A 27,048-nucleotide genomic window follows, 5' to 3' on the forward strand; every position below is an offset into this window, starting at 1 on the left:
TGTGTTATTACATGCTAAATCTCTCTACAATGATTTTGATTGGTCAGGCGTCATCGGGGGGCGTCTACTTCTTCCAGGAAGGTAACAGCGCGTGGTCTTTTCAATAAAAATGACATAAAAACAAGTCATTCAGAATTTTGACTACGTTACAACTTTTGTACTTGTAAAATTAGCACAGCGCGAGAAACGATGACTTTTATTGTGCTTACAGGTTTACAATATTAGCACCAACGTGCTTTGAGCCTTTTGATTAGCCTATATCTTTTAAATAATTCACTAGCCAAGTCAATATCTAGTGCTAAATACATACGGAATTTGAAACACAGTGAACTTAAAAGGAGCAAAGAAAACTGAAAAGGACTTTATCTTAGGCATATTTGCATATTAAAGAAACGATTATCCATTATGAATAAAAAGATACGCGTTATCGTCCAATCAGCCTACAAACAGAGCTACTCAAGCATCCGCCATGCGGCTTACGTCTGCCCGTGGCCTCTCTGTAATCCTATTAAATCAATTAGGAACAACAGCAACAAAAGCCATCATTGATGTAATCATGTGACTGTTGCAGGTTGAGATTAATCCAGTGATGTCATGGATGCAAACAGCTGAGGAACAGATTTCCCCCCTCCACTTGTCAGTGCAAACCGAAGCGCGTCGACAACATCAGTCCAGAAGTGTTGGGAAGGAAGCTGCAGGAAACTCTTGGTGTGGAGCGACACGCAGCAGAAGACCGCAGAGACCAGTAAACTCAAGAGATTACCGTCCACAAATCCCGGCTGCAGGAACACTGTCCGATTTTGTGAACACCTACAGTTGCCTGGTGGGAGGCTTGTTGGTGGGAGGATCGTGACAGTCTTTTCATTCCTTTCTTCAGCCCTGCTGCATGCGCTTGTCCGGAGGATTGTAAGCAGCTGTTTGAGAAGTGCCACAAAATGCCAGGCGATGGGTTCACAATTAAAAGTCGCCTCAGGAATTTGCTGCGTTCTCCATCGATCAGACACAAGAAGAACAGGAAAGAAACTCTCACCAGCAAGGTAAATCTCAAAACCTAAATCCATTTTATACTTTGCAGTGATTATTGATTTAAATATGAAGAAAATGCTACCTGAGCAATATTTGGGGCACTTTATAGAAAACTCTATAAAGTGCCGTAAATGTTGCTGGGTAGTAAGGCACCATTTAGAAAGGGTTTATAGTTGTAATTAATGGGTCTATTTATAATAATACATTGTTGACAAATACTTCAATATTAGTTATTAGTAGGGTACAATATTAGCACATTTTACATGCCAAATACTGGTAAAATATACTTGGCTGATAGATTTGCCTGACTTACCATATAAAACACAGGGGTTATCTATTGAGTGTCTAGTTTTTTCTGTAAAATTATAAAATTCACTACCAATTTTGGTGGTGGGAAAAAAATATTTTGCAACTTCATTATAATCCAATGATAAAACCGATTAGCCAGTTTGCATCAACATCTCTTGTTTTAGTTATACTGTATTACTTCTATTGAACATCTAATTGTATGCATTCATAAGGAGATAAAACCATTAGTTCTTAACAAAATAAAAGGAGACTTACTAGAGAGTGACACTCATGAAAATATATAACTTTTATTAACAAGACTAAATAGAAAACTTAAGCACACAGTAGTTTAGTTTTGGATAGCAAGCCTGCTATTGCCTGATCATGCTTTTTATTATTCACTGTTAATATTTCATAAGTGTACCGTACATTCAGGTACATTCATCTTACTCCAAAGTCATCAGTGACACTTAGGGCTGCTTCATAATTACCCAGAAAAACAGACAGACAGACAGACAAAATAAGTGGACATTAGTCAGACATCGTCCTCCCATGTTGCATTCAAACCAATCTAATGCCCTCTTTGATTTATTGACCAAGGTGTTTAGTTCAATCACTGCTGCTTTGTTCAGTATTTATCCCACTGTCAACTCTACTTTCTCTTCTCCCTGTGATTGAATTCTCCCACTGTGTGTCTCTACAGGTGACTTTAGAGAAGGTGCTAGGAATCACAGCTTCAGGAAACAGCGGTCTGGCCTGTGACCCTCGATCTGGTCTGGTTGCCTATCCTGCAGGGTAAGAAGAGAAACCATTTCTACATCTTTATCCAGATATCTGACCTTTGACCTAGCAGCACTCCATGCCTACTATCATATCTACCTAACACAGACGTTTAGTGTGCAAATCCCTCTGTTTATGTGTTATCTCAGAGGAACTGAAGAGGAGAGCTCTGTGGAGTATCTCATCTGAGGAACTCCAAAGCTTCTTTTGTCCTATCCTCGGGGGGGCTTCCTTTGAATCTCTCACTGATGTAAAGTTGTGTGGAGTATTATTAATTTGGGGCAAACTGTGACACTGGCTTTGTTAACTTGCTCAATGCAGAATAAAAATAATTGTGAGATGCAGGTCGCAGGATTTAGATATAACCAACAGCGGTAATGCTTTGGGCCTGAAAGCCCAAAGCACACTAGGGCCAGCTAGGCTGTAACAGAAACAAAGCACTGAGCCTCTTTTGTTGTTCTCAAACATTCTGACAAAGCTGTATTAATACTAAGAAGGTCAATGACTGTGTACACTATTCTTGTGGCCAAGAGTGTATGTTTGTGATTGAGTGAGAGAAACCACTGCTGTGTGTTTGGTGGCATTTCTGTTTACATGTGTAGGTGGGGGGGCTTTGTTTTTTTAATCCTGTTCTGGATGTCACTAGCAAGCTTTATAGCCTACTTAAATGTAAGAGTCTGGCAATCTTTATGCCCACTTTAAATCTGCACAAGGAATGCAGTTACCTGTGATGGCCCTATACAACTGACAGCTTCAAACAGGTGCTTTTGGAAGAGGAAGGAAACTTTATATTAATATGTCAATCATTTGAACATGGAAAAATGTGAACAAGTGGATTAGTCACACAACTAGAAGAAGGAACAAAACACTTGAATCAATCAAGACAGGACTTTTACTGTAGAGCTTTCAGAAAACCAGGGCAAACACGTTACCACACGTACAAAAGTGGGTTTATGTTAGGAGTTTGTACGTCATATATTGTCATGATTAAATGATCAATAACTTGTTTATATGATAATATCATTAATCAGTTTGAAACTTGTGAAAATACACTAAGAAGATGGATACATCTCATGATGTAGTGAGATGTATCCATGGAAGTGGAAGCTAGCACCAGAAACTGATTAGCTTAGCTACGTAGGTTTAAAAAAGGTGTAACAGGATAAAACACCCATTATGTCTTGGCTGAAAAGTGAAAAAAACATATCTACCAGGAACTTAAACAAGCACAAGTTAAAATGAACATAGTATATCTCTTTGAATTGTGCAACGATGGTGTTACGATAATTGTGTTACCTACCTGTACGTAGTCTGGTAAGCTAACCTAACTAAGCTAAGCTAAGCGGCTTCATATTAGCACCAATATTAGGGTGGTGTGGTGTCTGTCAATCTTCCCATGCCAAGTTATGTTAACTCTTGGCAAGAAAGACTAAGCAGTATATTCTTTTGAAATATTAAATAATAGTCACCTAAATACATGACGTGGTCGAACACCTTTGAGCATCTTTGAAGCTAGCTCAGTAACGTCTTACCAATTTGTTTTACAGTTCAGAAATTGTTCATGCGTTCAACATTGTATGACCCACAAAAGAGTAGATTTATGAAAAAGTACAGGGTTATTCTGTTTTGTGTTGTATTCTTAAATAGGTCACATAATAAGGTTTAATTACGGATAGACTGAGATTAGTACACTTAGGCCTACTTCTGTAGAGTAATACTATTTAGATTCCTGTGTTACATCAGAGTTCACTTGAAGGTTGGCACCGAAAATGTTCGAAATTAAGTCAAATGCATTAGTTTTATGACATATGGTTAAAAAACATATCTCATACTGTGAATTATGACTTAATATATTAAGTTTTTTTCTTTCTATAGGTGTGTGGTAGTTTTGCTCAATGCCAAAAAGAACAGACAGCACCACATTATAAACACGTCAAGGTGAGTTGAACCCAAATACAATCTATGCCAAACAGTTTCTTGTTGGGACTATTTTTTGATCTTTCAACTAAATCCAGCAACAAGCATGTGTATATGCCCTCTTCTTTCTGCATGGTGGTATGGTGGTGTAGTTGGGTAGAAAGAAAATTGACTTAAACATGAGTCACACTGAGCTTTCTTTCTTTATATCCCTCACAGGAAGACCATCACAGCTCTTTCTTTCTCCCCCGATGGCAAGCACTTAGTCACAGGAGAGGTTAGTATTTTTTACTGTCAATCTGGCCTTGCATTAATGTGCTTTTCTAGAATTTCAACATCTTTCAGGCTGAAGTTTCCCATAGCATAAATAGTTGAGAACATCCCAGCAGGATGGCCTACACTCATTTTTGAATGGGGATCACGCATGCCTTATTGGGGAAGTGCCTAAGACTGAGTTCCCCTCATGTATCACTGTAATTTGTGAGTGTTGTAGATACAATGTGTGCCTCAACACAACCCACTATCTTAATCCGCCGCAGCCAATCAAAGCCGATTAAAGACTTCTGCATGTAAGTGGATGATCGTGCAGTAGTTGACATGACGGCAGAGACCAAAGTCCAACAGACCAAATGCAACAGGGATAGGCCGCTTTTCTGCTTATTTGAAAAAATAAAATAAAAACTAATTTTCTCAATTATATATACTTGTAAGTGATTACACAACTTTTTAAAAATGTTTATATAAAACTGGTCAATGTACAAGTTTAAGCTTCCAAGAATTTTTTTTAAATAATATTCTGCAACCAACTGAGATTATCACAGCTCTGAATGAATGATCTGATAAGAAACGTCCCTCATTCATTCACCACACAGGAGCTAAGTTAAGTGAAGGACAGGCAGGCGGCAGACGTGCATATGTTTTTTTGAATATGTCCTTTCTATCTGTCTCTTTTGTATGCCGCTCAGGCTTTAGCTGAATGTCATTCATTTCAGTGTCCTTCAGGTTGCATTTCCTCTCACCTGTTAACTCTGACCTTTGAAAGGTAATTCTATCAAAGCGAGAGGCCACACAAATAGACTGCTAACCTTTAAACCCTTGAGAGAAAATAAAACGATCAGGTCGAGGGACAAGTAACTGTATACGGTGAGCAGAGTGGATAATCTCTTGGAGAGCTAAACTGACAGGTGACTGCTCTGTGTTTTTCCAGTGGATTTGAAGACTGAAGACAAAGAAAGCCAAAAACAATAAACCATGATAAAACATACAGTTTAAATTTATTCTACATCCCTCTGTTATTTTCCCCAGAGCGGTCATCTACCAGCGGTGAGACTATGGGACGTGGCAGAACGGAGACAGGTGGCGGAGCTCCAGAGGCACCAGTATGGTGTATCCTGCGTGGCTTTCTCCCCCAACAACAAATATATTGTCAGTGTGGGAAACCAGCATGACATGATGGTCAACGTCTGGGCATGGAAGGTACGTCTGTCATAATGGTGTGAGCTACAAACCAATTGGCTTTTGCCAAAACGCTCCTAGTTATGATTTTTTTGACATTTTGGAAAATGATGCTCATGTATTATCAGCAACTTGTGTGCTTAGCTTAGCATTACAATTATTTTCAATACATGTTATAGTGTAAATCTTATTTAGAGTTTTATTTTGTTTACAGTTTGGGAAATGTCAATGATAAGCAAACAGGAAATAGAAAATTAGAAAGCTAAAAATGTCCTTAGTGAAGTAAAAAGGATCACCAAATGCTATGTTTTAAACATGTATTGTTGTTTTATTTTCTTGCAGAAAGATGTAGTTGTGGCTGCCAACAAGGTGTCAAGTCAGGTGACGGGTGTGTCTTTCTCCGAGGACAGCTCCTACTTCGTCACTGTGGGGAACAGACATGTCAAGTTCTGGTATCTGGAACACTGCAAGGCCAGCAAGGTAAAGTATAATGTTGTTGTTTTTTTTATTTTATGAAGTTTGTATCGACCACATTTAAAAATATATATATTGTTTTTCTTCCAACATTTATACACAGTGTGAATAACACTCATTGCTTTGACAACAGCCCAGGCTAAAATCAAAGTTAAGTGGGAGTATGGTTTTCTCCCAGTTCTTCTTCTTTCTTTTTGTTAATTCATTGTTCCAAAGCTTTGTGTCTTCACATCATTGAACTATACAAAGTTGTCTTCAATGGTTTTCTGCAGCTTATTGCATAATCAAATAAATAAACACTCAAAGTAAGAAATCGGAAACAATTTGGTAACACCTGTTATTGTGAAACTCGTTCTCTTCTCTTTTGGCCTTCTTTGCTAGTTTTGCCACCTAAAAATTATATTTTTAAACTCTACACATTTTTAAAAGACTGGATGCCGATGTAATGTCGACAAACCCAGAAGTAACTTTGTGATAAGTGTAAATGTAGCCAGTATTCTCCTCAAACCCTCATCACCTAACCCTGACCCCTGTGTGGTGCTCAGGCCAGCGCTCCTGTCCCTCTGCTGGGCCGCTCCGGGCTGCTGGGGGAGCTGAGGAACAATTTCTTCTGTGATGTGGCCTGTGGGCGGGGCTCTGCATCTGACTCCACCTTCTGCATCACCTCCTCTGGGCTGCTGTGCGGGTTTAACAGCAAGAGGACGCTGGACAAGTGGGTGGACCTGCGGGTAAGTGACAGTTACAGGAACTATCCTGAAGAGACGGGCTCTAGCTACCACTACTACAGAAGTCTTCCTCTGTCTGAATTTGAAAAATTCTGTCAAAAATTAACTTTAAAACTCACTTTATATATTAAAATAATCAAATTATTTTCAAAGACTTCATATCAGAGCAAAGCTAGCTGTTACCCCTATTTATAGTTTTTGTGCTAAGGTAAGCTAACAATCTCCTGGCTGTAGTATTATATTTAAGGCATATATGTCACAGAATGGTGTTCAATCAATTTTTATAGCCCAATATAACACATTTTACATTTGATCACAGAATGTGTTGCCCTCCTCATTGACTTTGGAAAGAAAAAAAAACAAGCAGACTTCTTAAATGTTGGAGTATTTCTTTAAAATGTTGTTCATTTCTTTGTATTCTTTTTTCCTAATACATTTTATGCCAATCATGTAAAAACCTTCACATTTCTTTGATAATGCTTGGAGTCAATGTGCATTTTCTACCTTTAGAGCAACCTTTTTATTGTAAACTATTCCATTAAAAATCTCATTGATAAGCGTGGTTTAAAACCTACAGTAAGTGGCATTACAACATTTATTTCTTACTTTGAAAAGCTGCAAATGCTATGCCGCTGCTTTTCCATGAACATGCATTTAGTTCTTTATTGCTTCAGTAGGTGTCTGGGATATTAATGGGATGTTAATGCTTCAGTATATTTATGCATCCATTACTGAGTGCTGTACAACCAATCATGCTCAGTGTCCAGCTGTGGTGTTTAATAAAGAAGATGAAAGTGTGTGAGTCCTGCTCCTGCTTACCGTCAGAGGATCAGAGAGGGATTAGCAGCAGGCAGAGTACAGAAGGTGTTTGGAAGCGTTCCAATAAGGACGCAGTGATGTCCCACTGCAACCTTCTGTAACCTTTATCATTACTGACACGCAGGGCTGGGGCACTCATCTACACTTAATCATGAAACTGCAGTTGATTTCTCTTGGTACTTGGATTTTACAAGAGGTCACCCTTTTATATTGGAGCAAGCAGTGTCTCAGTCTGTAGAGACTTGGCTTGGGAACCAGATGGTCACTGGTTAAAGTCCCCGCACGGACCCAAAAAAAAGGACTTTGTGTTGACTGGTTGCTGGAAACATGGCGCGAAACAAGGCAGCTCTTTCACTCTGAATGCTCTCCATCAATGCATGTGTTTGTGCATGTGTGTGTGTATTGGTTACTTATCAGCAACAGAGAAAAACTGAATTTCCCATAGGGGGTTATTCAATTATGCATTTCTTATTATTAGCAATGAATAGATATCTTTTAAAATTATTTTTGTATTTCTTTGTTTGGAGTCACAAAGTATTGATCATTTGACAGATCATTCTATTGAGTGACACAAAAATAGCTAAGTAAATAACAAACAATAAGTAACAAAATTAAATAAATAATAATAATCATAATAAAAAATATAAATAAAACAGAAACTGAATAGAAAACCAAAATAGTACACAGGTGTTACTTTCCATTTTAGGAAAAATTCTGGTTGTGTACGGGAGCAAAAAAAACAACAACTAGAAAATGAGTCAAACTAGACATCCCAATGCTTGACATCTGGTGGGGGAGGCTTCATGAAACCATTCATATAACATGGACAGGTGTCCCTGCTACAGTACGGTCTTCAGTAAACTGTTCTATGAAATGCTGATGTGCTTGTTGTCTTGGTCCTGCCTTTCAGACGGGCGTGGCTCAGTCCCTGTCTCTGTCTGAGGATATAATCTTCTGTGGCTGCTCTGATGGAACGGTGCGAGCCTTCGGCCCCGTCGACCTTTGCTTCATCTGCACGCTGCCCCGGCCGCATCACCTCGGCTCTGACGCTTCAGCCATCACGGAGGCCAGGTGAAGAAGAGCTCAGGAGTTAAAACAGCCTTTTCTTGGCAGGGATCCACTGCAGGAACCAATGCTCTACATTTATAGCACCTCCTGTCTCAAAGGGCTCTGTTTCTCAGTTTAAACAACTCCTAAATGTTTCCAGCCAGAGTCAAAATCAATAGTGGGTTTTGAGTTGAAATAGGGCAGTATTTTAAGCTCGCCTCAAGTTATTCAACTGTACCATATATTTTACAAACCCTGACAGAAATGTAATGTCTATACAATAGTTATACTATTCACAAGTGGGGTATATTTTTCACATTTGTTTTTGTTAAAAACACAAAACTTTTGTTGTTTTTTCAAGCATTTCACTAAACAAATTTAAAATGATTTGCGATATTAAATTAAATTGAGTATTTATTCCATATTCAAGTTCAATTGACCCCCGTTTTATTGAAAACAGTATATTTTTTAACAGTTTTGTATCAAACTTAGAAATAACCCTATTATGACAACACAAATCTATAACAATCACTTTCCCATCAGCCACCTGTTTCCTACCAAGACGGACGCCCGTTACCCAGACACCATTGATGTGACCTATGACCCCGTCAGCCAGTGGCTCAGCTGTGTGTACAATGACCACAGTGTGTATGTGTGGGATGTGACAGACATCAGCATGGTGGAGAAGGTGCACTCTACCCTCTTCCATGCTGCCTGTGTCGGGGACCTGGAGGTAAACAAGTGAACAATCAACACCTTTTTCACCGTGGCGACACATGTAGTATTTTTCAAACCAGCCACTGATCAGTGTGTAGTTAATAATTACACAATGGGTTGAATGTTGTATTGACTGGGCTTCTGATAGGGGAACATTGGAGGATTAGATACCAACCTAGCGCAAAAACTGGGCCTCTTTGGTCAGTTATTTCTTTACTAAGTATCCAAATATCAAATTTAGGACACACAGTTGGATAATAGTTTTATATTTCTCAAATAAATAGGCTATATACTAATAATATTCTCTTTCCAATGTATGAAATGTTTGTACTTGCTGATGATAGGCATTAAAAGGCAGTCCATACTGTTTTTTAAAATTGCAATTTAGAAATAATTTTGCATATTTAACGGGCAATTGTGGCTGCGAGCGAGAGCAGCTGTCTTTCAACCAGAAGATTGTTGGTTCGATACAAGTATCCTTGGGCAAGATACTTAACCCTGAGTTGCTCCCCATGGCCAACGGTGTGTGAATGTGTATACATTTTAGCTTCCCTAGAGCAAGTGGTACTGCTCTGCACGAGGTGTGAATGGGTGAATGACTAGTAGTATCTAAAATGCTTTGAGGGGTCATAAAGACTTGATTAAGCCCCATAAAAGTACAGTCCATTTAACATTTATTTCTTATTATGAGAAACCTTTGTTGCTTTTACAAAAAATCCTTTTTACCTCATCTGAATATATATTTTTTATGATTATTCAGAATCAGTATACCTTTATTCATCCCACAGAGGAGAAATTTACATTGTTAGAGTGAAGACTTTCTCTCTCGTCCTTTCCCAGATGTTCCCAGATGTTCCTGGTGAATTTGCTACTGGTCTGTCATCAGGGGCATTCCTTAGTTGCTCAGCTGATAACACCATCAGACTGTGGCGCACGTCAGACTGGACACAAACTCATGTTCATTCTCCAAACATCCTCAGCACTGTGAGTTTGGCGTAAATATCTACATTTATTCATCTCCTATAAAACAAAATGTTAACATTTCAGAAGCACAAATTCTCCCTTTGAAGCGTTATTTTTCTTTCCGCCATTGCCTTGTAGGATCTCCTGAATATAATCTACATAGATGAAAACACCAGTGCCTTGCTGGATCCAGAGTGTTTGACAAACATGAATGCAGACAAACCTGGAGACGGACAGGCAGCAGAAAGTAGGACGGGCATCAGGACCATCTGTGTAAGTCCAGACGGCAAACATCTGGCATCTGGAGATCGCAACGGGATGCTGAGGTAGGACAGGGAGGCTTAAACTGAGACTGATGTCTGGCTGAGGTGACCTCCATCATAGAAAAACATGTATTTTAATACCCTCTCCACATACCGATGTCAACAGCAATATATCTTGCAGAAAACTCCCAGCTTCATATTAGTATTATTTTCTTAAACCAGATTCCACTCTTTTCCTCCCTTTCTATACCCTATACCAGGGGGTTCCAAACTTTTTTCCCTGAGGGCCACATACAAAAAACATACAAAGGTCTGGGCCTCTCACTAGAGGAGAGGTATATTGCCTCATAAGTGAAGTTAGCAAAATCAATCAGATGTAGGTCAATTATTCTTGACACTTGAATAACCTTTAAGGAAAATCACAGCTCTCCGTAGGGATTCAGTTATTTAGTTACAAACAGTGTTGCAGCTCACCCTTAAAACAGAAGCCTCACGTTATAGTAAGGGGAAATATGAAGAGCTATCTCAAGCTGGTTATGTGAATACGTTTTTTTTATCAGCTATGATTTGTTTCACGTTCAAGTTTAATTTACTGAATTTATTTGGAAATTGGGCTTATTAACACGTGAATACTTCTGTTTAATATATATATTTACATATTTAAGAAGTACAATATAAGTAAAGCACAAGTTTCAGGTGTGGACCATATTCCATTATACTTTTAGCATTGCTGAGGGCCAATTGAAAGTGGACCGCGGGCCGCATTTGGCCCCCGGGCTACAGTTTGGACACCCCTGCCCTATACAATTACTACACAGTGTTGTCACACTGTACCCCATTGCATTTAATTTTTACTTAAAAAAACTACTCTTCAGCCTTGAATAATGTATTTACTATTTTTCGTTTATATTTTTTTGTAGAAGTCTTTTTTTTCATGTGCGTTTTATATTGTGTATTTTATAGATACCCCTTAGATATGTATCATTCTATATATATTTACTAATACATTTATTTTAATTTAATTATATTTTTATTTCATTTGTAACGCCTTGTTAACATCCTGCATTTAGGTTAAGGTGAGTTTATTTATATAGCACATTACAGGCACAAAGTGCAGCGTTAAAGTTCACTTATTATGCAAAATCCGCTTTTTCATGCCTTTTTTATACATTAATATGTGTACCCTCTGTGTAAGAGATTCCGAATGTTTCAGGAAAAAAAGATTCTCTCTCTTTTAGTCCCGATCCATTTATTTAAAACCTGTCTGAAAATGAGCTGATCAGATTTTGGCCGCTTTGTGATGTCACAATGATTTTTTGGGTTCTTTAACCATTAGCCAATAACCAACCAAGGTAACAACCGCCCAGCTTATCACCCGAATCTCCTCCTAGAGCACCATCATGTTTTTTTAAACCAATCATCTCCTAGAGGGGCGTGGCCAGCAGCAGCTCATTTGAAACAGGGCTGAAACAGAGGGGTTTATGGCATGCTACAATACATGATCTGTTTGGTATTTCGAGCCAAATCATTCAGAGATATGTTTTGTATATATCTGAAACCTATAATATATTGTTGAAAAAGAGTATTATAGGGGAACTTTGACACACCAAGAGAGAAGACAATGTATAAAATCTATTGAAGATAGTTAAAAATCAACATAGACAAATCGTTGTTACATGATCTGTGTAAAAAAACAATTTCCCAATTTAGGATGAATAAGATATATTTAATCTGATACCCTGCAGGGTTCATGACCTCAGCAGCATGGAGGAGATCCTGAAAGTAGAGGCTCATGATGCTGAGATCCTCTGTCTGGAATACAGCAAACCACAAACCGGTCAGTGTGGGTTTTTTTTTGACGGTCTTGACAATTATAATAATGACACACTGGAAGTATCTTTGTGCGTTGGCTGTGTGTATGATTATGAGATTTAGTTGCCTTATTATCGTCAGGTCTGAAGCTGCTGGCCTCCGCTAGCAGGGACCGTCTGATCCACATCTTGGATGCGGAGGACAACTACAGTCTGGTGCAGACTCTTGACGAGCACTCCTCATCCATAACAGCCGTCCGCTTTGCTGGTGAGCCACTTGAGACTCTGTCAACATCTGACAGCTAATCTTTGCTTAATCCTCGCTCTCATCTCCATTCAGTCCCACGCTTTTATTTCAGTGTAGATAATAGATTACAACTATGCATTTGCTAAGTGGAGCTCTATTTCTTGTAAGCAAAGCCCTTTATGTTCTGCGCTTTGTTTAAATGTTCTCTCAATTTGCTTACTTGCACACTTGTTTTGAATTTGGATTTACTAAGTCTATGATTGTCAAGGTCTTCTTTGTCTCGAGTATTAACTATTAACTTGTACACCTTTTGTACTATGGGCGTTAATAACTTGTTATGTTGTGTCTTTTTTCCTCAGCCGATGACAATAAGGTGAAGATGATCAGCTGTGGGGCAGACAAGAGCATCTATTTCCGCACTGCACATCAGGTAATACATGTTTCAGCCAGATGCAATCCATGAGCTAACCCCCCGTTATCACGTATCTTTCCAGAGGGGGATACTGATGTACAATAGCCAATAAACAAACTTATGTCAGTACACTAACTAAATATCAGCACTATCTTCCTAAACTGCAACTTTATTGTTCATTGTTATGACTCAATTAATTTCAAATAGAAAAAATGGAGTGTAATAGTTTATCTGTGTGCTAAATATGTTGCTAGAGACAATAGCAAGTTAGATTAGCTTAGCACAAAGACATGAAATGGTGCTTAACAGCTAGCCTGGCTCTGTCCAAAGATAACATTGTTTTATGATTTTTTAAAATATATTTGATAAGATAAAATTATACCCAGACCGGACTTATAACATAATATAAGTTCTTCTTAACTTTTCTTTTTTATGAACATTTTATTGAAGAGGATTGATTGATGCTAGTTTATGCTGTAGCTATTTGAACATGACTAGAAAAAATATGTTTTACTTTTGCTATACAGAGAAAGCTACAGCAAAAATGAATTTCCTTAATTTCTCTTATTATATCCAACCATTAAAGACACAGTGGAGCTCTAATCTTGGTCCAGCATTCCTTGCTGCTTGATCAATCTTGACTAAAATGAATTATTAATGTATTCTTTTCTCAAACTATGAATTGCTGTGCAGAAAAGGGAGAAGCACAATATATCTAGTCTCTGTTTGTAAATACAGCTCTACTGCATGTACCACAAAATGAGTACATGGGTGTTCAGGTTGTACAACTAAATGCTAAAAATGACATCCTGCTGCATCCTTTCCTCTACATTTGATTCTGCGTCACTGGGACAATTTTCTGACATCATTTTCTGATTCAGGCCTCTGCAGTGACTCATTAGGTTTTGTAGAGTAAGTAAAACAATGGCTTGTTAGTTTCCAGTAAGACCTCTGCTCAGCATCCAGACCTTCACAGAGTGTTCTTTCAGAAACGTGTTGTGACAGGCCCGGGCTCCCCGCAGAACGTAAATGAGCATCTTTGAAGCTGCCTGTTATTGTGCTCAGTGTTTTACAAAGACTGATTTTCTATGGCCTTCATTTCAAACAGTTTATATTCTGCCAAACTTCAACCAAGGCAAATACCGAATGTTCTGCCTTTCATGGATTATAGGTCGTATGTCAAATTGCTTCTGTGTTTTCAATGTTATTAATTGAGCTAATTTCCTTAAACAGAATGACTCACTCTGTATAATAACTTTAGGCCAATTCAAATAGGAAGTCTCATGCTGTTTTATGTATCAAATGTACCCTAATGATGAAACAACTGCAGCCATCCTCTTCAGAAAAAACCTGACAGTGTTTCTTTTTGTTTCACAGACGGACAGAGGAACAGAGTTCAGGCGTTCTCACCACACGGTGATGAAGACCACGCTGTATGACATGGGTGTGGACCCAACCTGCCACGCTGCTGTCGGCTGCCAGGACCGATCCATCAGGTGAGTCCATGGGCGTGTTTGTGTTTTTTGAATGTCCTTGATGTTAGCAATAAGGTAACAAGGGGTGGCAGCTCAGTTAGTAGGAACTAGGCTGGGGAACCTGAGGGTCACTGGTTCAAGTCTCTGAGTGATAAACTTCTGCCTAGGTGTCCTTGACTCAAGCACTGCACACTGACTCCCCAGCGCTGTAAAAAATAGCAGCCCACTGAGCCTAATACTAGGATGGGTTGAGTTCAGAGTCATTTTGTGTGGCAGTAGCGACTGTAGGGATTTGATTCGGGACCCAGAAGGTCGCTGGTTCAAGCCTCAGAATAGACCAAGTATGGAGAGTGGACCAATACTTTAGAGGTGCTTGTTTGACTCCTGGGCAAGGCCAAACTGCCACTGAGAGAAGCTGCCACTGTGTGTGGTGCTGTGTTAACAAGTACATGTGTCACGATTAAAGAGGAATTTATTTAAAGCTCCTTGTCTTTCCTCCTGTCTGCAGGATTTTCAACATCAGCAACGGCAAGCAGGAGAAACTCTACAAGGGCTCCCTGAGCGAGGATGGCAGTGTGCTCAGGGTAACATGCTTCTCAATGCTCCTAATGTCGTCCCCTTCCTATATATATACAGCATATTGACCCTTTTTGTCCTCTTTCCGGGCAGGTCCAGCTCGATCCGTCAGGTCAATACGTGGCCACCAGCAGCTCTGATAAAAACATCAGCATCTTTGACTTCGACACCGGGGAGTGTGTCGCCACGATGGATGGACACTCTGGTAATAGAACACACACCTGTGCGTCACAGACACATATTTTATGTTGTCAACCTGAGCTGCGAGTGAGTTACACCCTACTAGCAGCAGGGTATCTATCACCTACACCTGCCAGGGAACACAATATAACTGGCTTCGACATATTGTTGTGTTTTGCAGAGATTGTCACTGGGCTGAAGTTTACCAACGACTGCAGGCATTTGATTTCTGTGTCAGGCGACAGGTGAGAAACAATCCTTTTATACTCTGGTTTTATGTAAAAATCTAAACATTAGTGACTTAACAGGTACAACAGTGTTAGGAACAGTGGAAAAAACTGAGGGACACACAAAGAAAACCTAGATGTATTTAAAAGAACCACAAAAAAGTATGAAATAATAATTGAAATGAGCCATAATTATCCTTATCTTAAGTAAGTGACTTTAATTACTGTTCTTATTGATTAAGTTAGAGGAAATCTGTTAAATATGACATTTTGATTATGTGTATAATTGTGTGAGTATAGACAATTAAGCGTTGAGACTATTCAAATTCAGTTTTATCTTTAAAATGATAACACATATTAGTTCTATATTTGAACTTAGAGCTCTTATAACAACGAGACTTCCAAATATGAATTGGGCACTAGAATAAAACTGCTGTGGAAAACCAAATTGATATCCTCTTCAGCCTCAGAGGTAATGAGCGGAGAAACGTATTTGCACACAGTTCCCTCAACAGTGGAGCTGAAATGAAATGTTGAATTTTTAATGCGTGAATGCTTTTATCTCCCAGCTGTATCTTTGTGTGGCGACTGGCTCCAGAGCTGACAATCAGGATGAGAGAGCGGCTTTGCCAGCTCCGGCAAAACCCAAACACACCACCCTGCAACTCCTCCAGTCTCAGGTGATCACACACACACACACACACACACACACACACACACACACACACACACACACACACACACACACACACACACACACACACACACACACACACACACACACACACACACACACACACACACACCACCTTTAGCTCCTCGTGAACTTTTACTAACTTCATGATAGAGCGTAAAGAGAATTCACTCAGGATGTTCATCATTTTGTCTGGTTTCTGTTTTATTTCAGGCAGGAGATGTACAGTTTCTCTGACAGCGACCATGAAGAGGAGAACGAGGACAGCGCAGATAACAACCACCCAGAATTCAATGCAGACATTACTTCCTCTGACAGCAGCCATGAAGAGAAGGACTCAGGTATTGTCAGATCGAAAACTGAATGAGAATAGTCATCTCTAATTCACATGACTTCATGATGTCCATTTAGGTGTAACCCCTTGTGTTTGAAGGTATCTGCTCTCTGTAGTAATCCTGACCTCTATGGAAGGCAGTATTTGATAAAGAAATGCAATCGAGACATCAAACAAATAGTATTTTGCTGTTCAAAGCTTATGGTTATTGTTCTTTTTCATACAACAGGTGGCTCAGATGATAGTCAGGACTGGGAGCTGACACAGGTTTGTGATTTATTCAATGTGATAAGACTTTTATCAGTTTCAAAGCAACACCAAACATTACAAAAAAACTTTTTAGTGCTTTTGAATTATAAACAATACTATTGTTGTTTCCCAGGTCCATCATTCTTGACATCTTGTTTTTCTAACAGACACAAACTGGGCTGAAAACATTAGATTATTAAATGACACAGTGGGAAAAGTGCATTGTATTTTATCATATGTTTAGGAGGGCCATTCGAATTCGGGTATCTACAGTAATGCAGTATGTCATTGTGTGTATATTCCAGATCGTTGTTGTTGTTTTTTCTACATCTTATTCATGCTCAGTACATAAAACCTAACAATACACAATGTTTTACTTTTATTCCTTCCTGATAAACACTTCATAGTTTTTAGTAACTAATAAATAGAGTGAAAATCTGGAATTAATAATCCCTAGCAGAAACACGATTCCTAACTGAAGCAGTTGTTCATCACTTGCTGCCCATACAGTACTGGCTGGTTAAGAGGAGTCCGTGCATGATGTTATAACACTGTCTATCATTGTATTGTGAATCACAGCAACAGTGAGAGTTTCTTGCGAATACTCATAACGTCTTTGTTCCCCAACTAGAGGAACAATTTAAGAATCTTCTTTTACGACACTTGGGCTCATTTTTAACTTAATTTAGATCGTCTTTGTGTGCTTTTCCAGACAAACTATCAAAACCTGGTTGGTATCAATAGATTTGTTCATGTTTTTATAGTCTTGTATGGTATCAGGATCTTTCCTTTAGCTTATAAAGTGAGTTCGTTACAGCATTTTGAAAAGAGTAAAGCTGATGGGGCTGCGCGCAATCCTGTGTTTCTTTTAGAAAACCTCCTTTCCTTGCGTCTTTTCTTCTAGACAAGCTAGAGGGACAAAAATAGGCTAATGGGTCAAGTAGTATTCATGATTAGCAATGGACACACACACACACACACACACACACACACACACACACACACACACACACACACACACACACACACACACACACACACACACACACACACACACACACACACACAAACTAACGATCCTACCAAGGCTTCCTCCCGACAGAGATGATAATCAGTACAAGCTTTAAGAATGTAGAATGGACAGTTGATGAACAGTTCAGCTGCTGATCCGCTCTGCTGTCTCTTTTAGTTTCCTGTCAGTACTTCAGAAGGACTGAATTGGTTTAAGGATCTCGGGCTTCACTCCACCACACATGAGATTAAATCCTTTGTGATGCGCCTGGGGGAGGAAATACCCTGCTGAGCCTTAAAAATGATAAAAAGAAACGTGAAATCCAAAATGTGCGCACTCAAAACTAGATCCCACAACCTCATCTAAGAAGTGTACATCTGCAGAAAAAATCTCCCTTTTACTTGTCAAGTTTAATTTCCTAGAACTGCACCATGGCATTTATCTTCAATGAGGTGTGCTTCACTGTATTAACTCGTACATCCCCTGTGTGCCTCGTCTCTAGCAGGAAGTCGTCAGCCAGGTCACACCTGAGCCTTCTAAACGTCCTCGGAGGCGCTGGTCTCAGCGCATAGGCGCTCTGGAGCTGAAGGTGAAATCCATGCTGGACCTGAGACACCTAGAGAGCTTTACCTATAAGAAGAACCCCAACTGCTCACCTCATGCCAGAGAGAGAGGGAGCACGTTCAGCCTCCAGGAGCCCATGGTATGCATGGATCTATATCTGTCCATATAGATACATGTGTGTGTGTGTTTGTGTTTGCATTGTGTAGGTCCTGTGTCCACATGCGGCCTGCTCTGCGTAAAGCGATGCACCTAGCGTCCTTTCACGGTTTTGTGCGACTGCTTCGAGTTGAAAATACTTACTTTAAAAATAACTTCTAACGTCACTGTAGAAATTGGTGGCAAAGCTTGTTTTTGGCTGTTTGTTTTAGACTAAAGCTATCGTAAAAAAAGATGAAAAGCCCTTTAGTTTGAGCAAATGAGCATAGAATACACTGAGTGTTGCTGCTGGTAGGTGTTTTAACGCCGTACGTGGATGGTCTTCCTCGATATACAGCTGTCAGACTGACAAACTTGTTTGTACAAAGTGTGAGAGTTGGTGTTCAAGGTGAAAAGATGCTGTCAAATGGATACAAAGTAGCCTTAATAGATAGATAAAAGACAAGGGGGCCCCGCTAGTATGTCTTATCAAATCGATGATATATTTTTACGATGTATTTGTCAAATAAACCTTTAAAGAAGCGCTGGGAGGGTTTATGTTTAATGAAATGCTGGAAGGATGCTCTGGCCGGCGCCTTTCTGCCAGAAAAAGATGCTACACACAATGCCTTAATCACCTAATTTTGTGCAGCTGCAGTTTGAGGAGAGAGCCAACAGGCATCAGCCCTGGCCACACTCTGCCTGGCTGCCCTCACATCCATCCAAGGGCACTAGGGGGTCTGACGGAGCGCCACTGAACTGTGAGGGGAGCGAGGGTGATGCTAGTCTGGAGGGCAGGTAAATCCCCCAATCCCTACAAATGCTTTCACTCCACAATGACACTGAAAGAGAACAAAAGTGCCTTTCTATTCCTGGTTTAAATGTGTCCTTCCTCCCCTCGGTTCCTCATTGTTTCCACCTCTCTCTGTGTTCATACGTCAGTGATTACACGGTGAAGGAGCAGCGCTGCAGGAGGCAAGGACGAGGGATCCGCAGTGGGAGTAAGGACAGTCGCAGCCCGGACAGTGCCTGCTCACTGGGATACAACAGCAGGGACTCCAGCCAGAACGGTGTCCTGGACGGTGAGGCCCTAAAACACATACAAAAAAACCAAGCAATACTAAATAATTGGTCAAATAAATATTCTTTAATATTTCATGCCTGCTAGTATGGAAACACAAGGGCACAACAAGTCAGCATTTTCCCCCAGCAGTGCTATATATCTGTATGAGTCGGAAAAGACAGTGACAATGACAGTGACACTGTCTTTTCCAACTCATACATTTGATTTTATTCGATATATATAGATATTTATATATTTATATATTTATTCGTCCCAAATTGAGAAATTATTTTGTCCAGCAGCATGTTAACAGACAGACAAATGGACTTAAAAATATACATTAAATATTAACATATCAACAGTTGAAAGACCTATGTCTATAAAGAACATACACAATTAGTTAGAATACTTTATAGTAGACCAATCTATTAATAAAACAAACTAATGTAAATATAGGATACATCATTAAAGTTTGTAAATTAACATTTTAATGAATGTGTCTCAAATTTCTCTAGGATTGTACGATTTTTCTTCAAAAAAAAGGAATGCCCTAAAATGTATGTATTTAAGTTCATCTCAGTTGCTGAATTCAAGTCATAGATGCTGAGGTTTTTCTTTTTACCTAAATGGAGAGAGCTTGAATAAAACAGCCGGATGTCTAAGGGATTTTAAATATATATCAAAGCCACACTTGTATGCTATATTCCACTATTTCTTTTTATCCGTCTACATTTCTCTTTCAAGTTGGAAATGTCTGCTCTTAGTGTGTCAAAAGTGCTGGATTTAAAATGAAAAGCTTTAGTGTAAATTAAAGTGTTGATCGCTATTTAACATACAATAAAGCTGATATCTGTCGACAGGGATTTTTTCAGTGTCAGACCTCATAGAAATGTCTCAGATAATACAAACGCATAAGCCTCCGTGTTCTGTCCGTTGTAAAGGATTATCAGTGCCCAACTGCTGTATGTATGCAGAAGATGTACCAAGGTCAAGGAGGGTTTGAAAAGGGATGTTTTTATCTCCTTTTGCTCTTTTAGATTCTGCAGATGTAGAGTCCCTGAACCAAGACAGCTCTGATGAGGAGAATGATGAGAGGGAGGAAGAGGAGCAGAAGGCAGAAGTGACAAGTATGGACGAGGCTTTGAGGAAAGTGACTGACACTTCTGACCACGGCAGAGAAGAATCCGACAAGCAGAACATTAGGAGTCTGGAAGAGAGCCGCCGATTGAGTAAGAGACACCAAAAACTCACACGCAGTTAACCTGAGATAGTCGAGAATATTAAAATTAATAGTTCAACACTCGAAAATAGCTGTTTCATCTTGTTTCAATACTTTATGCTAAGCTAAGCTACGTCTCCTGGCTGTAGCTTCATATAACTGACAAATATAAGACTGATATCTATCTAATCGATGTAATTCTAGGCAAGAAAAACATGCTTATTCAACAAAATGTTTAACAAATGATTATCTAAAATGTGAATATAAATGACCTTGCACGGCCGTCGTATAGCTCAGTGGGTAGAGCAGGCGGCCATATACAGGGGTTTGAACCCCATGTTGTGAACCCAGGTTCGAATCCGGCCTGAGTCCCTTTGCCACGCGTCTTCCCCTCTGTCTCCCCGTTTCTGAACTGCACTATATTAAAGGCACTGGTTGCCAAAAAAAAATGACCTTGCATGCAGAAGAGCGTTTTGGTTTCTCCATCTTTCTCCCTCTGTGTCAATGTCTGTTTTCCTTTCTCTCTGCCACTGTCTCTATTATCTGTTCTGTTTTGTTTTCTGACGCTTGACGTTTGTCCACAGTGGAGCAGAGCAGAGTCCCCCGGCTCAGTATGTCTTCACGCTTCCTGGCCAGAGGACATAATAACAGGTACTGTTGACCACTTCAGCCCAGTGTGGATTCACAGCTATAATTACAAACCCATGTGGAATCATGCACACTGCTCTGCTAAACCATGTGTGTACCCTCCTGATCCAGCCAGGCTGTCAGTTTGAATCACATTATTATCTACTGTATGTTTGGGCTATTGTATTTGGGTAGGAAGATTGTTTTTTGATTTTAAATGTGTCAACTTTTTAACTTGTATTAAAAACGATTGCTCAGCAAGACATTTAAATATGTATTATAGTTTAACATATTTGAAATGCTTATTTGAGTTCTTGCAGGGAGTTACATTGCATATGTCATATGGTATACCATTCTCATGTCTGAATTCTAATTATAAAGCTACTGTCAGCTGTCAGTTAGCATAGCTTAGCACAAACAGTGGAAACAGGGAAAACGCTTGGAATCTAACAATTTCAAATGTTATATTTAGTTTGTTAAAGTCGTACAAAAACCAATTGTAAAGATTTCATGTGGGGTCTGTGGCAGAGTATTCCTTAACCAGTACCTTCATTGAATATTTTGTGGTTGCCTGGCAACTACCCCGGACAATGAAATAGTACATCACAAAACCCTCCCTAAAATTATTTTTATCTTTGCTTTAGTACAATCAAAACAAATGAGATAAAACGTTCTGATAAGTGAGCTTTAGAGGAGCTGGTAGGCAGATTTTGTGATTCATTGACAGAGACAGGCTAGCTGTTTCCTGTCTTTCCGCTAAGACATGTTTAGCTCAGCTATCTAGTTGCTTGCTGTTGCTACACATTTGATGATAAAAGTAACATATTTCCATTTAACTTTTTGCAAATTTCCTAAACTGTTCAGCTGTTACTTAATAATGAGGGATTTATTATCTTACAAATAATTGGTATTGCATTTTGTCAATGTTTTATAAATGCCACTCTCATGACAGTAGGTTACAGTACAAAAAGGCATGGTTTTGTGCACGTTTAGAAAACAGATAAAAAAACATGCATAAGTTTGCTTTCGTTTTCATTTATTTCAAACAGAAAGTGAAAAGACTCACAGACAAACACAATCCTCTAGCTGGTGACAGAGGTAGCATTTTGACAGTGGCATCGTTGTTCTCCTATTGCTTTGCAATAGTGTTTTTTTTCCTGTTACGTACTGTAGAAGTACGGTGCAGTAAGACTTTGTGTTTTTACCTCACTTGCTTTCCTAACCCTGTAATGCTTTCTCTCGGTGTAGGAGCTTGCCTACCTTTGCCAATTTGCATGATCAGGAACAATGCAGCCGCTTTGCTAAGCCTCCAGTGTCAAAAGTGCTACCCTTGATGGAAGATGAGCTGAGCAGAAACACGGAATACAAAACCCCTGGCAGGATCGAAGGACCAAAGTAAGAAGAAAACACGGACCAGGAGCTCCATGGGGTTTATTTTAAGACTAATGCTACGTTGGCAGATCAATGAATCATAAATGCTAAAGAGGTCACACTAAGCTTATTTGTTACCACAATTACATTTTCTGAAGCTCATGCTATTACTAAGAGATACATAATTGATAAAGATAAACAACAGCAGGGGAAACTCTTAATCTTATGCATTCGACTAATTTGCTACAGTGTAGTTACAGACATACTTTTTAAAATTGAATTTTTTTTAACTGAATAATTGTGAAGTGATTTTACAGCTGCTGTGTTGCCTCTCAGCAGGGCAGATGCTCCTGTCCTCAGACCCGTGAAGAGGAGAAAGACTTCATTGTCCAACCTGTGGAGGATGTCCAACCAACCATCTAAAGCTCCTCTGATGCTGAACCCAGCCACATGTTTACAGAAATCACACTCTGTCCAGAACCTGGCCTCAGACCGTGAGTTTCATCATTATTTAGTACATTTATTGCTATGCATTTGCTGCCTTTTCTATAATTTTCCAGGCAGATTTAGTCTCCATTAGTTGTACATTGTGAGACAGTTAAACATCTCAGAGGGAATTTACATTGTTGAATGGGGATTTTCTGTAAAGAAGTTCCTCTGACTTTGGATTATAACCTGGAATTGCCAATAATACATTCATCTGATGTTAACATCTTTTGAATTGTATGTTTATATTAAGTAGGAAATTATTAAATGTACTTCTATTTTCTCACAACTAATCTTCACACATTTTTTCTCCAGCTCCTCGCTCACCTGTTCCCTCAAGCAACTCTTTTGAGTTGCGCAAGAGACTTCAGCAACTTGTCCTGGATCAAGACAATCCCCAACCTTCCTTAGACCTTTCTTCACCCTCCTCTGGATCCCCTCGATCTCCCTGCTCTCCCCTGCTCTGGGAGAGCACCAAACTCAAGTCCCGAAACTCCTACAGGAAACCCACTGCAAGCTCCAAGGCCAAAGGTAGTCGTTCCAGCTCGCTGGGAGACGTCAGGCAGATGGGCTCTCCGCCTTGCTCGTCGCCACCGCTCGGGGTCAGGAGGCCGCGTGGGGAGATGGAGACCGGATCCCCCTTGCCAACCTCATCCTCTATCAACAGTTTCTCCTTTAATATCTCATCACCATCTTCCCTCTCAGAATTTCCTCTATCAGACAGTCCCTCTCCTCCCCCTCCCACAGAGGCAGTTTTGCCCTCTCGTTTTGCTCAGAACTTACCGCCAACACGCATCCCACTTCCCAGACAGCCTCTCAGCCCTCGCCGCAGCATATGCCTCGATGGGACTCAAGTGAGGGCGTCTACACCCTCCGCACACCCTGGATGTGAGGTCACATCAACTCCAGGAAACAGAGGTTAGACAGCAAGCCAAGTGCTGTACATATGATGCATAAATTATAAAGCAAAGAACTTAAAAGTAGATTAAAGCTTGTGATTTTGTATATTTCTCCTCAGGACTGGACAGGAAACTCTCTAAGTCTCTAAGTTCGGATACTTCTTTGCCAAGTTTACTACCAGTGAGGCAGAAGACAGACTCTGTTTCAGAGAGGTATGTTTGTTCACACCACTTTAAACATTTAGCTGCATTTTCTTTGAGAATTTATTTTAAACTGACAAATTTCTAACATTTTTTTTCACAGTGTCAAAGAACCATCACTGGTGGCCATGGCCAGAGAGTGCCCTCTGGTGCCCGAACAGGTCCACACATCCAGCGCTGATCCCAAGCCAGGTAATTTCACAGAACTCTTTTATCAACCTGTCCGTCACTACTGTTCCTCTTCTTCATCAATGCGTCTCTTGAGACTGCTCGCCGTCTGCCTTCAGGCCTGACTGTCTGTCTCACGTTCCTCTGCCTGTCTCTGTCTCCTCCAGCTGTCCACACTGTGATTACTCTGGTGAGTCCTCAGAGACTGGGTCGTGGAAGTAGTTTTAATTTTGTAAAGAAGAATCACGAGAGCAATGTTTTGGTTTCAATAAGACAAGGTGTTCCAAGTTGTGTGGATTGGCTCTCAGAACGATTCAGAAAAGCAAAGCTGCTGTTTTAATAATGTTGCTTGTGTTGTTCTTCTAAGATCTTATGTGAAATAATATCTGAAGCACCACTGTCGATAGCTCTGCCTCACATTGTTCACCTCCCCTGTTAAAAAAGTATCTTGGGATGAATCTTAAAATAACTCCTCCATCTTGTGCCTGCTGTGCTGTGGATGATAACTGCCTCACAAACGCGACAGATTTCATTTCAATTTCATAACACAGAAACCATAAATGCCATTTAGTGGTATCCAGTCCACATTTCATACCTACAACTGTGTTTTGCCAGAGGATATAAACTGTGAAAATCATTTTTCTCGGTTCCACTGCTCACAAAGCTCCCCTCTCTTCCTTTGTACAGCTGCCTCCTCAAGAGTTTTTATCTGTAGCATTCTTTTTCTGATACCAACTTTTTCTTGCTTCATCTACCTTTTCCTTAACACTTACTGTGTGCCTACTCTGCTCAATAACTGTGTCTGTGTGCGTACGATGTACAATATGTATGTCTCTGTAAACTCTTGGATTTACCTCATGCTGCTCTCTCCTCAGATCACTCCATCACCTTGGAAACCTGCAGGCAGGCTGCTACAGAGCTTCACAACAGTCTGAGGAAAACTGCCATGCTCTACACTACGGTCAGTCAGTGTGTGTCTGTATGAGAGTGTGTGAAAATGAGAACGAGAGACGTTTTTTGGAAGAGATAGAGAGGATAAAACGGGAATACATAGAGATAATTTCTTGCTTGCTTCATGCCTGTTAAAGCTGCCAATTTCAAAGTCCTCTCATAGTCATAAATTGCATATTTGAATAGATATTTCTGTTGATATGTGTCTTATTTAAGAAAACTACTTAATCTCGTTTTGCTGCATCATTTTGTCTCAGTTAATTTGTAATTTCCTTTGTGGTAGAATCCATTATTTTTTTATTATTGAGATGAAACACACACAAGTCCATTAATGGATTGGAACATCAACAGATACTGTTTTACTTCCGTAAACGGCTTCTAACGTGTGAGAATGTAAAGCATTTATTTGTCTGATATGATAGGAATCCAAGTATTGAAAGATTCATTTTTTGGTCAAACAAGCAATTTGAAGACCTCAACTTGGGTTTTGTGATGCACATATTTAGGGCTTCAGCTTTCAAAAATGTTAATATATAATATCCTAAAATAATAATTATTTCCTCTATTAATGGTTTGATAAAAAATGACCCATGTATGACAAGTCCAAGATGGCATATCAAGTGTCTTTTTTTCAGTCCTAGCAAGTCCTACTACAAACAAATGAGTCAAAAAACGTAAAGATATTAAAATCATGACATAAAACAGGGTTAGAGAAGCAGGAACCAGAACATGTCATTGATCAAATGAAATAAAAAAGATGTATAGTCATCGCACTCAATCATGACGTGGTGGTGTGTGTAGCTGCAGAGAGCATGCAGCCTTCTGCCTGTATTTTCTTTTTTTGCCTTGTTCGGGACATTCCTGGCAATCAAACTATAAAACATTAGGAACCAGATCATAAGCACGCATCCACAATGAAGGTATAAAAATGTTGGACACAGCACCAGAAAAACAGAATTATAGCTAGGAAAACGTGTTCCTAGGAGAGCATCGTAACCAGCTTTCAGGCCGTGTGCACTTTTTGTGTTATATTTGTTATGTCCTTACAAACTGTGACCCACATATCCTACCAATTTCTCCGTATAGCAATCAACTGGTAATCAAATTGTCTATTTATCGTCACCAGATACTACAATGCGACCCGCAGCACGGGGAAGATCAGACAGAGATGAGGTGCATCCTGTCCAAGGCCCTGATCAAGGTCAAGGCTGAGCTGGACTCTTTATCACCCCCTTCCTCTCTATCTGAAGGGCCCCCAGGTGGACCAGGGGGTCAAAGGTGAAGGAGAAAAAACCCTGGCCCTGCTGGAGCAGTACGCTGAGCTGCTGCTGAAGTCTGTGGAGAGGAGACTGGACACTAAGACGTGAGGACTGAAGTTGATGCCACGTGTATGTACTGTACGCACATATAGCAGCACTGGGAACAGCACACTTGTTTTATCTTTTTAAAACTTTATTTATTGACTGAATGCAGATGGGATGTGATTATATATTTGGAGAAACTGAGTTAATGAATGCTGAATGAGTATTATACACTGAGCAATAAAAAGTTGCCTTATTATTATATTTTTCAAGTTGCCATAGCTTCTTTTTTTCCTACTTTTTACAATCAAACTTCACAAGTGTAATGAGTCATATTCGTTACAAAGAGAGACACCAAACAGACAAACATGA

General features: G+C 39.7%; 1 protein-coding gene across 1 annotated transcript; it reads left to right on the forward strand.

The window, feature by feature from the left end:
- The first annotated feature begins 659 nt into the window (after positions 1 to 659).
- Positions 660 to 26,909, forward strand: LOC134876939 (mitogen-activated protein kinase-binding protein 1-like). The gene is given in 34 exon segments (XM_063902213.1): positions 660 to 1,037; positions 2,018 to 2,109; positions 3,970 to 4,032; positions 4,231 to 4,288; positions 5,317 to 5,487; positions 5,809 to 5,946; positions 6,486 to 6,668; positions 8,395 to 8,555; positions 9,075 to 9,264; positions 10,089 to 10,232; positions 10,350 to 10,537; positions 12,220 to 12,311; positions 12,428 to 12,553; positions 12,892 to 12,962; positions 14,322 to 14,440; positions 14,928 to 15,003; positions 15,089 to 15,200; positions 15,357 to 15,420; positions 15,972 to 16,082; positions 16,310 to 16,437; positions 16,660 to 16,697; positions 18,194 to 18,394; positions 19,043 to 19,188; positions 19,333 to 19,472; positions 20,491 to 20,682; positions 21,257 to 21,323; positions 22,548 to 22,694; positions 23,007 to 23,164; positions 23,472 to 24,074; positions 24,175 to 24,268; positions 24,360 to 24,448; positions 25,300 to 25,385; positions 26,502 to 26,633; positions 26,635 to 26,909. Coding segments are annotated over 34 exon segments (4,590 nt in total). The 5' UTR covers positions 660 to 935; the 3' UTR covers positions 26,743 to 26,909.
- The last annotated feature ends 139 nt before the right edge of the window (positions 26,910 to 27,048 follow it).

This window comes from Eleginops maclovinus, chromosome 15 (genome assembly GCF_036324505.1).
Source record: "Eleginops maclovinus isolate JMC-PN-2008 ecotype Puerto Natales chromosome 15, JC_Emac_rtc_rv5, whole genome shotgun sequence".
Lineage (NCBI taxonomy): Eukaryota > Metazoa > Chordata > Actinopteri > Perciformes > Eleginopidae > Eleginops > Eleginops maclovinus.